At 36.1% G+C, this 13,645-nt stretch overlaps 1 protein-coding gene across 1 annotated transcript in view; it reads left to right on the top strand.

Annotated features, from left to right (window-relative positions):
- The window catches only part of LOC150108176 (transforming growth factor-beta-induced protein ig-h3-like), a 327,473-nt gene that overhangs the window by 187,695 nt on the left and 126,133 nt on the right, over positions 1–13,645 (top strand). Inside the window, exon 7 of the mRNA XM_090390423.1 lies at positions 3,858–4,008. Within this exon, the coding sequence (XP_090246549.1) occupies positions 3,858–4,008 (151 nt within the window). The remainder of the gene's footprint in view (positions 1–3,857; positions 4,009–13,645) is intronic.

The raw sequence follows: 13,645 nt of genomic DNA, 5'->3' as shown, positions 1-13,645 counted from the left end.
GACATGAAAACAGGAGAAAAAGATATCCTTGAAGTATGGAGTAATTACTTTGAAAAACTGCTAAATGAAACAAGCAGTGATGACAGCACAGTGATAAAAAACACTGACCAGGCATGCAGTCAGGAATGCATATCCATACTTGAAGTAGAAAAAGCCATCAAAGGCTTGAAATGTGGAAAGGCAGCAGGAGTAGATGATATTCAACCAGAAATGCTGACGTATGGTGGTATAAAAGTCTTACAGTGGCTGCACTGCATAGTTCAGAAAGCTTGGACAGAGGGACGAATTCCCAATGATTGGAGTAGAGGTCTAATAGTACCCATATATAAAAAGGGAAATAAAACTGCATGTGAGAAATACAGAGGTATTTCCCTACTGAGTGTTCCTGGCAAGATCTATGCAAGTATACTTGAGAAACGTTGAGAAGAATTGTGAAAGAAAAGCTTGGTGAAGAACAAGCTGGATTCAGGCCAAATAGAGGCTGTCAGGATCAGATCTTCACTTTAAGACAAATAGTTGAGAAAGCATGGGAATATAACAGAGATCTATATTTAAGTTTTGTTGATTTGGAAAAGGCATATGACAAAGTGCCAAGAGAGAAGCTATTCAATACGCTGCAGTTATATGGTGTCAAAGGGGCATTATATCAAGCAATACTTAGTCTTTATTTGAGTTGTAAGTCAGCAGTTAGAATTGAAGGAAGTACAGGAAGATGGTTTAATGTTAAATCTGGTGTGAGACAAGGATGTACATTATCCCTTCTGTTATTCATTATCTATATGGATCACATTATGAAGGAATGTGGTATTAAACCTGATATCAAAATTGGAGATGTTGATGTCAGCTCTTTGCTTTATGCGGACGATGTTATACTTCTAACTAAATCCGCTACAAGTCTGCAAGATTCTCTGACTAAATTGAATAGCTGTTGTAATAGATATGGTATGAAGGTCAGCAATAAAAAGACAAAGACAATGAAAATAGGCAGAATCATTGAAAATGTCAACTGTGTTGTGAATGGAGAACCTGTGGAACAAGTAAAACATTTCAGCTACTTAGGCACAATTTTTACTGAAGATGGTAAACTAAATATAGAAATAGACAACAGAATCAGCAAAGCTGGTATGGTGGGAAGTCAATTGAATAAATTCATATGGAATAAGAGAGAAATTAGTCGGAACACTAAATTAGCTGCATACAAGACAGTGTTCAAACCAGTTTTAACTTATGGATCTGAGAGCAGGGTCAGAAGTAAAACACTTGACCAAAGAAGTAAAACACTTGACTAGAGACTGCAGATATGAGAGTCCTGAAAAAGATTAGAGGCGTGAACAGATGGCATCAATGGTAATATCATATTAAAAATGAGGATATTAGGAAAGAACTTGACATTGTCAGCATCCAGGAATGCATTAGCAGAGCTAATCTCAGGTGGTATGGTCACTTAAATAGAATGGGAGAGGAAAGATTAGCAAAACAAGTGTTCTCTGCCAGGTTGGCAGGAAAACCAGCCAGAGGAAGACCAAGATGTAGGTGGATTGATACGGTACAAAGTGCCTTAGATGATAGAAATATAAGATCTGATATTGTTGGAGTCTTGACAAGTAACAGACTGATTTGGAGGAAAATTGTAGATAGGAAGTTAGTAATGATGTAATTTTTTCATGTAGTACTGTCATATCCTGTACACCCCTTGAGGGTACATGGCAGGAATTTGATGATGATGATGATTTTTATTTATTTTATTTTATTTATTTATTTTTTTCACCAGAGGTAAACGATTAACAAAGCATTTAGATTTATCTTACTTTTGTGTAGTGTCATGTAGCTTGTCTTCTGTACATAGGTATGTTTTCCTGATGATAACTTCGTACAGAGGTCAAAACGTCGAGTTATTTTCTTGATTATAAATAAAGTAATTACTCCAACACGTGTTTTGGTCTCCATAAATTCTTCATAGTGAAGAATTTATGGAAACTATATATATAACCTTAAAAGAAAGAATATTGAAGTAAAGGTGGTTAGGTGCCTAAAGTTTCTGTATCTTACAGTTTCTATATACTAATGCTAAAAGTATCAGCAACAAGAGGCAGGAGTTTTTGGCATTGGCTAGTGCAGCATTTCCTAAATTTTTCCTACGACGGATCACTTCACAAATCCTGAAATTTTAATGAAACACCTTGGTTAGAGTCGGCTCATTTAAAACCATTCCAGGCTCATATTAATATTAATTTTGACAATTTTTCATGGAACACTTATTCACTTTTTGCGAACACAGTTTGGGAAACCCTGGGTTAGTGCAACCTCACCAGAAGTTATAGGCATTAGTAAGATGTACCAGATGATGTGGTTAGGGATAGAATTATTATTATTATTATTTTAACATTTGACCTCCATGGAGTCAGATATTCATCATGGGAAATACACACTATTGCACACAGTGCTCATCCAAGCATACTTTAAACTGATTCAGTGTGTCTACACCCACAACACACTCAGGCAATGCATTCCACTCACCAACCACTCTCCATGCAAGTAACCCACTCCTCTGCTCACATGCTCCTTATAGAGTTTCCAGTGATGGCCTCTTGTTCTACCCCCCCCCCTCTCCCATTATATGAAAAAACTCTTCCATGTCAACCTGATAACAACCCCTGACTGCTTATATGTCTCAATCATATCCCCCCTCCTCTCTTCCTCCTATTCACGAGGCTCTGCAACTTACATTTTCTTAATCTCAAACTTGCATTCCAAAGACTACTGACCACCTTTGTGAATCTTCTCTGGACCCTTTCCAACATATCCTCATCACCATGAAAACCCAGCAACCAAATCTGTGCATAATATTCCATATGAGGCCTGATCAAGGCCTTATATTGTGAAAGGTTTAGTATTTTCATGAGGATAGAGAAGATAGGATGTGGGGAGGGATACTACTGATGATGGCAGTTAGATTGCAGCCAAAAAGAATAGGAGACAGATGGGTGAATGGCATTTCTTTTGAGGCAGTTTGGTGCGAGGTCAGTAAGACAAAATATATGGTTGGTTGCTGCTATAGACCGGGAAAGGAAGGGCTTCCAGGAATGATGTGGAAGACATGCATCAGCAATTTAGTACAATGAGTGCAGGTTGAGTAATTATTATTGGGGGAGGGGAGACTTCAACTATGGAAACATAGATTGGAAGGAGGAAAAGTCACTCGATAGAATGCAAATGGAATTTATGCACCTGCTGAGAGATAATTACTTGAGGCAGCGTGTGATGGAGTATGAGAGTATTGGATCTGGTCATAGGATAAGAACAGCTATCCATAACATTGCTTCTCATTGGGAAGAGTGATCATGTGGTCTTGACTTGGGAGGTTGCAAAGCATGGGGAATATACTTTCTTCCAGTCTGGCTTGTCAAGTTTCTGACAAACCAGATTGGAAGAAAGTTTTTGATTCTTATTATTATTATATGATATGTCTTTGTAGTCCCAGAACCTGTCATAGAAGAACATTCTATACATATCATTACATGATTAGAAAATAGTCATGAATTTTAATTGTGTTTAGCTATTATAATATCTTGTGTACTTCTGAAGTTCTCTACCAGAAAATGATGATGGTGATGATATAAATGTGAACTGATCATAGCCCTGTTTTTTTTTTAAATTTAAATGTTGGTTTGTACTTCAATAATTTTAATCTTTTTCCTCATTTATTGCCTAATGAAATTTCTGAAAAGTCTTTGAAAATTAAAATGTAAACATTTTTTTTCTGTAACTTGATAAATATTTTTTTTTCTAAAGCATATACAGTAATAAAATAAGATCCTCTAATCATTCTACTTTGATTTTTGGTTTGACTACTATAGGTGCTCACTGCTAATTGTGTGCCAATTATATCATCCAATAACTATGCTCGGAATGGTGTGGTTCATCTGGTAGAAAAGATTCTTCAGTTTCCTTCTCGAACAGTTGCAGATATCATTGGTGGAGATGCAGAATTTACTATTCTCAAAGGAAGTGAGTTTTTTTTTTATTTAAAGATAATTTATTTAAAGAAATTATGCCTTTAATTTTTTTTTTTTATCTCTCAGTGGATAAGAAAGCAATGAAAAATTTCTCCTTAAGAAGATATCTGCTTTATCCATATTTTCTACATTGTATTTCCATAGTATTCTAAAATACAGGTGACTGAAATACAAAGGAAAAAATTAAGTATTAATTAGATCTTAAAATGACTGTGTCCCAGATGTTCAGTAAATTGACACAGCCATTCTGTGTTGTGAATCATTACCATTAAATTTCACTGTAAGTTGTTTGTAGGATTTGCCAAATAAATTGCTCAGTTGTTTAATGGCTTTCTACAGTTTTCAAAATGGTGGATGTGAAAGTGTCAAGTGCTTACTTCAAGGTTTGTCTTAAACATGGTGAACATGTTTGAAATGTTACAAACAGCCATCACACTGTTGATGTTTTGGGCCTGACTGGTCCAGCCAAGCATTAAGAGTGTGATGACCATTTTCTTTCATGAAGAAGTTATGCACCAAGCATTGTTCCTACAAGCAAATTTAGCTTTCTGCAGGAACAGTTGCCAACAGTATTACTTTTTTATTATTCCACTTTTCAATTACTCCAATTAAACTAAATTTATTGTAGTTAATCACTCCAATATTGACATATTTGGCATTTCATTGTTCTAAGACAGTTCTGACTGAATCAGTTCACCTAGACCTTGGTCTTCCTCTGTGTCTCTTTCTTTCCATCTTGGTATCAAACACCTGTTTTGCTACCTTACCTCATCCATTCTATTTAAGTGGCCATACCACTGTAGATTAGCTCTGCTTACACATTCTTGAATACTAGTAGTGTCAAGTTCCTGTCTAATATCTTCATTTTTAATATGAAGATATTATATTCCATCAATTTCATTGGTTCACTCCCCTAATTTTTCTCAGAACCATCATATCTGTGGTCTCTAGTCTTTGATCAAGTGCTTTCTTTCTAACCCAACTCTCAGATCCATAACTTAAAACTGGTTTGAACACTGTCTTGTATACTGCTAGTTTGGTGTTTTGGCTAATTTCTCTCTGATTCCATATAGATTTATTCAGCTAGCTGCCATCTCCCATAATGCAAAACACATAACCTAGTGAAAAATAAACTTTCAACATCTTTCTCTAAATCCAGAGTAATTTAATAAAAAAAGGTGGCAAACCTTTTGGCAACTCCTATGGGTAAAGATGACCTTGCTACTGCTTCTGCCTGGTATCTCCAACTCTGGGCCTGGCTCCCACTGAAGAGACCTTAATAAAGGTTGAAACTAGTCTGGGTCGTGGCCAATCTCTTAATGCATAACAGTATACATGTCCACAAGGAGATGTGTTTTGCATTATGGGAGATACTGGGATAGGAGTGTTGGTAGCTTGCTCCACCTTTGCTACGAGTTGCCTGGTATTGTACTACTTATCCAGGTAAGATAGTACAACACTATATTCAGTCCTGAAGATATTTTCAGGCGCAAACTTTGTTTGCTTTCACTGGGATAAAGGATTAAATTAAATTTATTATAGTCTAACCTAGTGAAAAATAAACTTTCAAAACCATCTTCCTGTATTTCCTTCAATTCTAACTGCTGACCGACAGGTTAAATATAGACTACATATTTCTCTGTATAATGTTCCATTCACCCCATATAATTGTAGTGTTTTGAAAAGCTTTTCTCTGGCACCTTGTCATACCTTTTCCAGATCTACAAAACTTAAGTACAGATCCTTGTCATATTTCCATGACTTAGACAAAAGAGTGGGGTTGTAGTTTTAATATCAATAAGTGCAAGGTGTTACATTTTTGGAGTGCAGAAATATAAGACTGTGTACTATATTAATGGTGCCGTATTGCAGGAAGTGGATGAGATTAGAGATTTGGGGGTGATGGTTGACAGTAGACTGAAGTTTAGAGGGCATATTGCTAGGGTTGCAAAGATTGCTCATCATGGTGCTGCTATGATAAGAAGTACTCTAACATGCAAGGATAAGGAAGTGGTTGTGCCACTGTATAAGGCACTCTCAGATAACACTTGGACTGTTGTGCTCAAATCGGGTCACCTGGTTTTCAATGTTATACGGAGACATTAAAGAGGGATCCAGAAAAGAGTGACTAAGACAATATCAGGAGTTTGGAATTCTGACTATGGAGAGAGGTTGAAAAGATGGGGATTGCAGAGTTTGGTGGATAGGAGAAAGAGAGGTGATATGATAAAGGCATTTAAGTTAGTGAGAGGATTTTATCGGATTAATCCAGAGGGGATTATAAAAAGAGTAGAAGGTGAGATGGGAAGAACCAGAGATCATTCCTGGAAGTTATATAAAAGTGTGGTGAAGAAGGGTGTGAGGAATAGATTTTTTACATGGAGAATTGTCAGTGAATGGGCATTACCAGAATGTGTTGTTAATGCAAGAAGTTAAGGACTTTTTAAGATTCTATATGATAATTATGTTATCAGTTGAATGAACCTTCCACGATGAGTCTGTGATTCCATGGAGGGTGATAATAATAATAATCATATAGCAATTCCTCTGTAATTCTGAAATTCAGTTTATTCCCTTTTTTATTATTATTATTCCTGATACCTCCAAGGAGTCCGAAGACTCATCACGGGAGGACACCTACAACTGTCTCAACCGCTACACCGAGCCTCTACTACGAATCATCTCCATCAACGCCATTTACTGCCCACCTCCACCACCACCATAACTAGTATATTTTGTCTGTAAATTGCGTGTGTTCTTAAGGGCCGATTTGTCTGTGTGCGGGATGAAAAACCCGAGTTTCTGGGAGAAAAAACCCTGCTACCTCTGTATGAGATCGGCTAACTCACCCTCGATTGGAATCGTCCAGATAAAGATTCCTCCCGTTGCGACGAGAATCGAACCTAGGCCTATTCCAATTGAAAGGCGCAATGTACCGTTGTTCTTCCAATTGCGCTATGGAGGTGCTTGATAGATGTACTATGAGAGCTCTACTCCAATCATTGGGAATTCGACCTTCTGTTCAATCCGTCTGAATTATACAGTGTAGCCACTGCAAAACTTTTATACCTCCATACTTAAGGATTTCTAGTCATATATCATCTACTCCAGCTGCCTTTCCACATTTAAAGGTTTTGACCTTTTTTCTACTTCAAGTATTGATAGGTACTCCTCTTTTCATTCCTCTTGAAAATTTTCTAGTATGGTTCTGTCATTTCATTGCTTGGTTCATTTAAGCCTTTCCAAGTAATTACTTCAACATCCAGGATATCCTTAACTTCAGTTTTCATGTCACCTTTATCATTTTTGATTCATTTTACAGTACTCTTTCCCCAATTTCTAAGTTTTTTAGTAGCCTCCAGAACATTTTGCAACTTTCTTGATATTTATTTTTCATATTCTTACCAATTTTTCCCACAACTTCTGTTTAGCTACTTTTACACACAGCTTAGCTCTTTTATATTTTTGTCTGTATTCTTTTATGGCATGTGCCGACTTATTTGCTATTAACTTTTAGTATGCTTTCTTCTTTTCCAGGACTGCTTCTTTAACTTCTTGTGTCTACCAGGATGTTCTTATTTTTCTATCCTTGCAGACAACTTCACCACATACCTCCCTAGCTGAATCAATCAGTGTCTTCTTCAGAGTTTGCCAATGAGACTCCAAGGTTTGGTTCTTGTTTTCAAGCTGCTCCAAATTTTATTCAATAATGTTTGCATAATTGACTCTACAATTACCTGTAAAAGCTGCTCAACTTTAATTCTTTTTAAAAATTTCTTATACTGTTCTTTTCAACATGATATTCATTTTTATCCTGCTTAGTATTAAGTAATGGTCACTTTCGATTTCAAATCTCCTGTATACTCTTGTATCATAAACCAGCCTTATGATATCAGTATCATTGAGGCTTTTCTTATTTCTTGTGTCTGCCCTCCATGTGAACTTGTGCACATCTTTATGTTGAAATATAGTGTCAGTAATGAATAGTCCATGTCCTGAGCAGAAGTCCAGTAAATACTTGCCATTATTATTAGCTTTGTCCTTTTCTCCAAATTTTCCCAAAATGTTACTGCAGTAAAACCTCCTTATATGAATGCCTCAAATTAAGAACAAATCGTTTTATGAACTTTTCCACTGAAAAATAATTGTACCGATTGGTGAACACTGTTTTCATTTTACAAATGCACTAACGCTCACTTGAGCCAGCATTATCTCCACAGTTGTTGATCGGTTCGCATCAGTGCATTTGGATCTATTCAAGTGCTATGAATCCACTCTTTAGTATGTATGTATGGTAATTTTGATAAATTTACTCTCTAATTCAAAGTTTTTTTTTCAGTCATTTTGTGGTGTTTATTTAATAATTAATTAATATGACACCCAGACCAGCTATTGAACTCAAGAAAGAACTTATAGCTAAATGGGAAAATGGAACTCGTATTTCTGAACTTCATTAAGATTATAACATGGCAAAATCAACAATGTATACTATTATTAAAAATAGAGATGCGATTAAAAAGGCTGATGTGATGAAAGGAATGAAAACTTTGTATCCTAAAACATCTCAGGCTGTTGAGGAAAACACCTTATATAAAGGCTTTGTTTCAAAAGTGCTTCAAAGTGACATCCGACACACAACTGATCCTCAGGGACTTTTGTAAAAGCATTTTACCATCTCGCATTGTTTGAGGCTTATAAATAAAGCATGGGGGGGGGGTCTTTGAAAACTATGAACTCAGCCTGGAAAAAATTGTGGCCTGAGTATGTGACAGGCACAGATATTGAAGGTTTTCCTGCAGAGCCAGCAGAATCTGTTGTTGATGAAATTGTGTGTCTGGGCAGATCCATGGGATTAGAAGTGGACAATGCTGATGTAGAAGGAGTTGGTGGAAGATCATCAAACAGAGCTTACCACTGAGGAGCTGAAAGAACTACAAAAGGAGCAGCATGAGGAAGTTGTTAAGGAACTTTTATTCAGAGGAGCAGGGGGCCCAGTAAGGGAACCATTTCCACAGTTGAAACTAAAGATTTGTGCTTCCATTTGGAAAAAATCCAAACCACTGTAGAAAAGTGGCACCCTGATGTATCTATGGTTAATAACAGTGTTTAATGATAATATCATTACACATTTTAGAAAAATTTTAAGAATAAGACAAACCCAGACAACTCTAGATAAGTTTGTAATGAAAGCTAAAGAATCACCATCTAGTCCACCCACAAAAAGACAGAAAAGAGCAGTGACACCTGAAGGGCAGTTACCCGACATTTTTATGCAGGATGACTCACCTTCAAAACAATAATTTCCTTCCTATATCTTCAGTAAAGGTAAGGTTCATGTTATATTCTTATTTTTATTTTATTTTTTTATTTTAATTATGATAATAAGTGAAAATTTTTCATTTGGAATTGATTGATTTATTTTACGTGACTTAAATTATTTCAGGAATTTACAACATATACTGGAATATTAATTAAAAGAAACTTTATAAATACTTCCTATATTTCGGCGATGTCACATCGCCATCTTCATGGGAACATACAACTGTGACACATGCATGCAGGCACTACAAAGAGCAAATGAGGTAGAAGAGAGAAATAACGTTGTTCCTAGAGTCCTAAATATGCCCCTTTTTATTGGGTTGTCTCCCAATATAAAGACAACCCAATATAGCCCACTAGGGGCTATATTGGGTTGTCTTTATATTGGGTCTTAAAGGTGCCACTAGGGGGCACCTTTAAGACTCTAGGAACAATGTTAGTTTTCTCTCTTCTGCCTCATTTGCTCTTTGTAGTGCCTGCATGCATGTGTCATAGTTGTATGTTCTCATGAAGATGGCGATGTGACTTTGCTGAAATATGGGAAGTATTTATGAAGTTTCTTTTAATTAATATTCCAGTATATGTTGTAAATTCCTGAAATAATTTAATAGTCATGTGTTAAGTCATATGTTAGTCATGTGTTAAGTTTAATAGTCATATAAGCCTATCTACAAGAATAATTTATTTTACATTAATTACTGTGATAAAAATAGTTTTGCATTATGAACTTTTCCTTATATGAACAGCCTTCTGGAATGAATTAAGTTCATAAAATGAGGTTTTACTGTATTTGCCTGGTGAAATTCATTTCTTACTCTGCTGTTCAGGTCTCCAACAAGAACTACTTTTTCCATTTTCTTTATATCAGCTGCCTGTGCTAATGACTCAAAAAATTCCTCCACTTTTTCCTTAGAAGAACCTTCAAAGGAATAAGTTCAGGTGTCCTCTCCCTCCAGGAGATCAACTGCCATGTGTCTCCACAATGTACTATGCTGTGTCTCTCTGCTGAATTCTTTGTATGACAGATAGGACCATTCTTCTATATTTTTCATCCATTCCAGTCTTTGTCTTCCTCGCCTTCTTTTTCCCCTCAACGGTTCCTTCAAGAAGTGTTCTTTGTATGCAATTGTGTCTAAGAATATGTCTGAAATAGCTGACTTTTCTCTTTTTAATTTCTGTTATCAGGCTTCTGTTTTCACCTACAATTTCTAGTACCTCTTCATTTGTCTTTTTGTCTTTCCATGATATCCTCAGAATTCTTCGCAGAATCTCATTTCGAATTCTTCCAGTTTTTTCACTCAGATCGGAAAGTGTCCATGTCTCTACTCCATATAGTAATGTGGACCATATATAATATTTGGAGATTCTTAATCTTGTTTTCAAATTTAGTTCTCTAGATGTCAGTAGGCATTTCATATTTTTGAAGGTTGACCTTGCAATTTCAATCCTTCTTCTAATTTCATCTTTTGTATTTCTATTCTTTGTGATTAAGTATCTGAGATATATATCTATGTATATGTTTGCACTTGTTCTAGTTTATTTCCTTTTATATTGATATACACCTAAACCTCTTTTTACGTGATAGATACATCCCTAAAAATTACGCGTAAAATAGAATTCGCGTAAAAAGAACTACTGACTCCATAGAAAAAGTGAAGATTGGTTCCAAACCTGAAATATAAGCAAAATAATAAGAAAAACAAACATTAAATTCGTTAGGATTGTAAGATTTTTATTTACATTTCATGGAGAATACACATATAATGAATTTTAATAACTTAAAAAAAAAAAAAAACATATTCATTTCAGTTAAGGGGATAATAAATCCCTCATTATTTTATTTTAAAGCTGGATACGAAACTCAGAGATCGAAATCTAAGAGTTTCATGCCAAAGAACTATCGGCGAGCCAGGCATAAGTGATCACCTGGGTAGTACAACACTAGGGCAACTCGTTGCAAAGGTGGAGCAAGATCCATCACTATTCTTAATATTTTCTCATAATGTAAAATGCAGCTCCTAGGAGATGTATTATTACTGTTTTACGTTATGAGGAGAGGTCACTACCCAGACCGGTTTCGACCTTTATTGAGGTCTCATCAGTGAGTAGGTAGACCTGGAATACCAAGGTTTAAAGTGAACCGAACTTACAAAAACCCCGACTAACGAATTGCCAGAGCGGTGTACCCATGTATTATTATTACTACGATAAAGAGCCACGAGGCTATTTTTCCGGCGGCGTAAATTATCCCCTCTTTATTATTCCCTGAACTTATTTTATGCCGCCGGAAAAATAGCCTCTTGGCTCTTTAACATATTCATTTCAGTTGTTTGCTAAGGATTCTGTAAAAAAATTACGTTATTCGCTACCAGTTTCTGACATAAACGCGAAAGCTTTCGTTTTCGTGAGACTGTAATATCACTGGAACTACTAGATATGGTATTATCGTCATCGACTTCCGCCTCAACTTGTGGAATTCTTCTTGTCATGTCTTGAACAAAAATACCACTGGTTGTTTCAGTAGTTTTAGGCATGAACTCAGTTATTAATCGCTGTGTTGATGCTTTAGATAAGTCGCGATATAATTCTCTGTATGAAGACATTAACAACTTAAGCTCACGTGAAAACTTCCCAGCATGTTCTTCATTTGGATCATGTCGGGCAAAATAATTGCCTAAATTACTGGCCAGTTTAAGACCTTCTTTAATTATATCAACAGTAAAAGTAGGATTATCTTGATCATTATCATTAACTTCTTCACTTTCAGGAGTCTCAGAAACAATCTCCACTATTTCGTCTTCGCTAAGAGGTTTATCAATTAATAATTCTTCGATATCAGCCGACGTAAGATCACCGAATCCTTCTCCGCCAATTTCACATGCCAAACTTACTATATTGGGGAATTCTGCAGTATGATTGAAGGAAACAGGAGCATTCTCTTTAACACATACAGGCCAAATAACTTTCCAGCATGCATTCATAGTTTCTGATCTCAATTCAGATAACGATAATCAAACCTGATCAATACAATCCATAATTGAAATTTTTTCCACACATCCATAACTGACAGTGTTTCATCATCATTTAGCTTGTTCAAAACGTACTGAAATGTTCGTCTGACATAATATGTTTAATCTGTTCATTTGGTGTTCTATGGCAGGATGACCAGGTGCATTATCAAGAATCAAAAGCACTTTAAATTCGAGACCCTTCTCATTCAAATAGCGTCTAACTTTTGGCACAAAATGTTTGTGGAACCACTCAGTGAAAATATCAATGGTCACCCAAGCTTTTTTGTTGGCCGCCCATTGAACTGGCAATTTTTGAAAATCTACGCCTTTCATTGGCCGTGGTCTTAATGATCGATTTATGAACAGTGGTTTTAACATCCCATCTCCTAAAGCTTTCGAAAACCAAATAGGTGTGTCATGCGATCCTTTGCTACTTTGAACCCACCAACAGTTTTTTGCATTTTTGATACATAAGTTCTGTTTGGCATTTTTTCCCAGAAAAGGCCGCTGCTAAATACTTTAGCAGCGGCCTTTTCTGGGAAATACTTTCATCAGCTTCTGCTGATGAAACAGCTGCTAAAGTATTTAGCAGCTGTTTCATCAGCAGAAGCCGTTTTTCACCTTTAATTTTTATATGATGAAGAGCATGTCTTTTACTAACTTAGCCAGCCAACCATTACTTGAATGAAATTCATATTTTTTCCTCGATTGATATGAAGTATCTAGCTGCAGTTTTTTAATCTGTTCATAACACCTCAATGATGATTCCTTGATGGAATTTCCGTCAACTGGCATTCTTTTTTGTACATCTATGAACATCACGATATCTTTTTCGGCCTTTTCTAGGACAACATCTCTTGTGTATGATGATAATTTCACACTCGATTTTGTACCAGAACATACTGCTTTTCTAATAGCCTCTTCATTTTCTTTATAAATCTGACAGTTGATTCATGGACTCCTTGTCGGGGGGCCTTGTTTAACCAGGCAACTCCCCAGCCGGTATGAAATCTCATCATGTTGTACCATCATATGCATTTGTGGTTTAAGCCAATAAAAAGTTTAGTTTGGTCTGCTAAGTTACAAATTGTCAGCCCATCCTCATTCATTCAGTACCCAGTAAATAATACCTACTAATGGGAGGCACTATGTGAAGGTTAGGATTGGGCATTAGGTCAGAAGCTCCATGTTGAAAGTTTATTTTCCACTTGGTTAAACTATAATAAATTAGATTAATCCTTTATCCACGTGTAAGCAAACAAAGTTTGCGCTTGAAGTATCTTCAGGACTGAGGCAACT

Source organism: Typopeltis vanoorti, chromosome 3, assembly GCF_054136105.1.
Source record: "Typopeltis vanoorti isolate ZY-2024b chromosome 3, IOZ_Tvanoo_1.0, whole genome shotgun sequence".
Taxonomy (NCBI): domain Eukaryota; kingdom Metazoa; phylum Arthropoda; class Arachnida; order Uropygi; family Thelyphonidae; genus Typopeltis; species Typopeltis vanoorti.
Note: the sequence above shows the minus strand (reverse complement) of the source record. Positions and strands in the feature narration are given on the sequence as shown.